The sequence below is a fragment of the Acanthisitta chloris genome, unplaced genomic scaffold (assembly GCF_000695815.1).
Source record: "Acanthisitta chloris isolate BGI_N310 unplaced genomic scaffold, ASM69581v1 scaffold17418, whole genome shotgun sequence".
NCBI lineage: Eukaryota > Metazoa > Chordata > Aves > Passeriformes > Acanthisittidae > Acanthisitta > Acanthisitta chloris.
In genome coordinates, this window is record NW_008686628.1 from 1,055 (window position 1) to 2,400 (window position 1,346).

The 1,346-nt window shown below is 62.6% G+C and overlaps 1 protein-coding gene across 1 annotated transcript in view; it reads left to right on the plus strand.

The window, feature by feature from the left end:
• The window catches only part of LOC103807515 (netrin receptor UNC5A-like), a gene marked incomplete at both ends in the record, with an annotated part of 2,216 nt that extends 1,051 nt beyond the window's left edge, over nucleotides 1-1,165 (plus strand). The window contains 5 exon segments of the mRNA XM_009080248.1: nucleotides 1-99; nucleotides 184-417; nucleotides 518-667; nucleotides 754-918; nucleotides 990-1,165. The exon segment at nucleotides 1-99 is cut by the window's left edge and continues 19 nt beyond it. Of these exon segments, the coding sequence (XP_009078496.1) occupies nucleotides 1-99; nucleotides 184-417; nucleotides 518-667; nucleotides 754-918; nucleotides 990-1,165 (824 nt within the window).
• Nucleotides 1,166-1,346: the final 181 nt, after the last annotated feature.

Below are 1,346 nucleotides of genomic sequence, written 5' to 3' on the forward strand. Positions count from 1 at the left end.
ACGCGCCCTGCCATCCTGGCCATGGGGCACTGCGTGGAGGCCAGCGCTGAGAACTGGAGCATCCGGCTGAAGAAGCAGTCGTGCGAGGGCACGTGGGAGGTGAGTGTCTGTGGGAGGTGAGGGGGTTCAGGGACGGAGGGGCGACAGCCACGGCCAAGGTGCATCTCTGCCCGGGTGCCGCAGGACGTGCTGCAGCTGGGTGCTGAGCCGTGCACGGAGCTGTACTACTGCCAGCTGGAAGCACAGGCTTGCTACGTGTTCACGGAGCAGCTGGGGCGCTTCGCCCTGGTCGGGGAGGCCCTCAGCATGGCAGCCTCCAAGCGCCTCAAGCTGGTCCTGTTTGCGCCGGCTGCCTGCCCCTCGCTCGAGTACAACATCCGTGTCTACTGCCTCAGCGACACCCAGGATGTCCTCAAGGTACTGGAGGGCCCCATGGGATGTGCCCATCCCACCTTGGAGCGAGGGGTGCGCTCCCAGGGTGTAGTGTATCCTGCCTAACTGCTGCCTGTGCCGGCAGGAGGTGATCCAGCTGGAGAAGCAGCTGGGGGGGCAGCTGATCGGAGCCCCTCGAGTGCTGCACTTCAAGGACAGCTACCACAACCTGCGCCTCTCCATCCATGATATGCCCAGCTCCCTCTGGAAGAGCAAGCTCCTTGCCAGCTACCAGGTGAGGAGTCTACCTGGTGCATGGGGATGGGGGGTGAGGGGGTGTTCCTGCCGCTGTGACACCCCTATCCCATCACCCCACTGCAGGAGATACCCTTCTACCACATCTGGAGCGGGCTGCAGCCCTTCCTGCACTGCACCTTCACCCTGGAGCGCCTGAGCACCAGCACCTGCGAGCTGGCCTGCAAGATCTGGGTCTGGCAGGTGGAGGGAGATGGGCAGAGCTTCACCGTCAACTTCAATATTGCCAAGGTGAGGGCAGGGCTGGGGGACTCCTCGGAGTGATCACTGGAAAACCTCACATCCTTTTCCCTTCCCCTTAGGACACGAGGTTTTCAGACTGGCTGGTCCCTGATGAGGTGGGCACCCCAGCTCTGGTGGGCCCCAGTGCCTTCAAGATCCCCTTCCTCATCCGCCAAAAGATCATCAGCAGCCTGGACCCACCAGGCACACGGGGAGCCGACTGGAGGACGCTGGCACAGAAGCTCAACCTCGACAGGTGTCCCAGGCTGGGGATAGTGCTGGGGATAGTGCTGGGGATACTGCTGGGGATAGTGCTGGGGATAGTGGTTCTGGCTTCATCCTGCACTTATGAATGGCTGCAAGAATGCCTTGGGATCCTGGGAGTGGGATGGTGCCCAAGGTGAGGCTAGCACAGGGCTCGTACCAGGCTGTGGAGC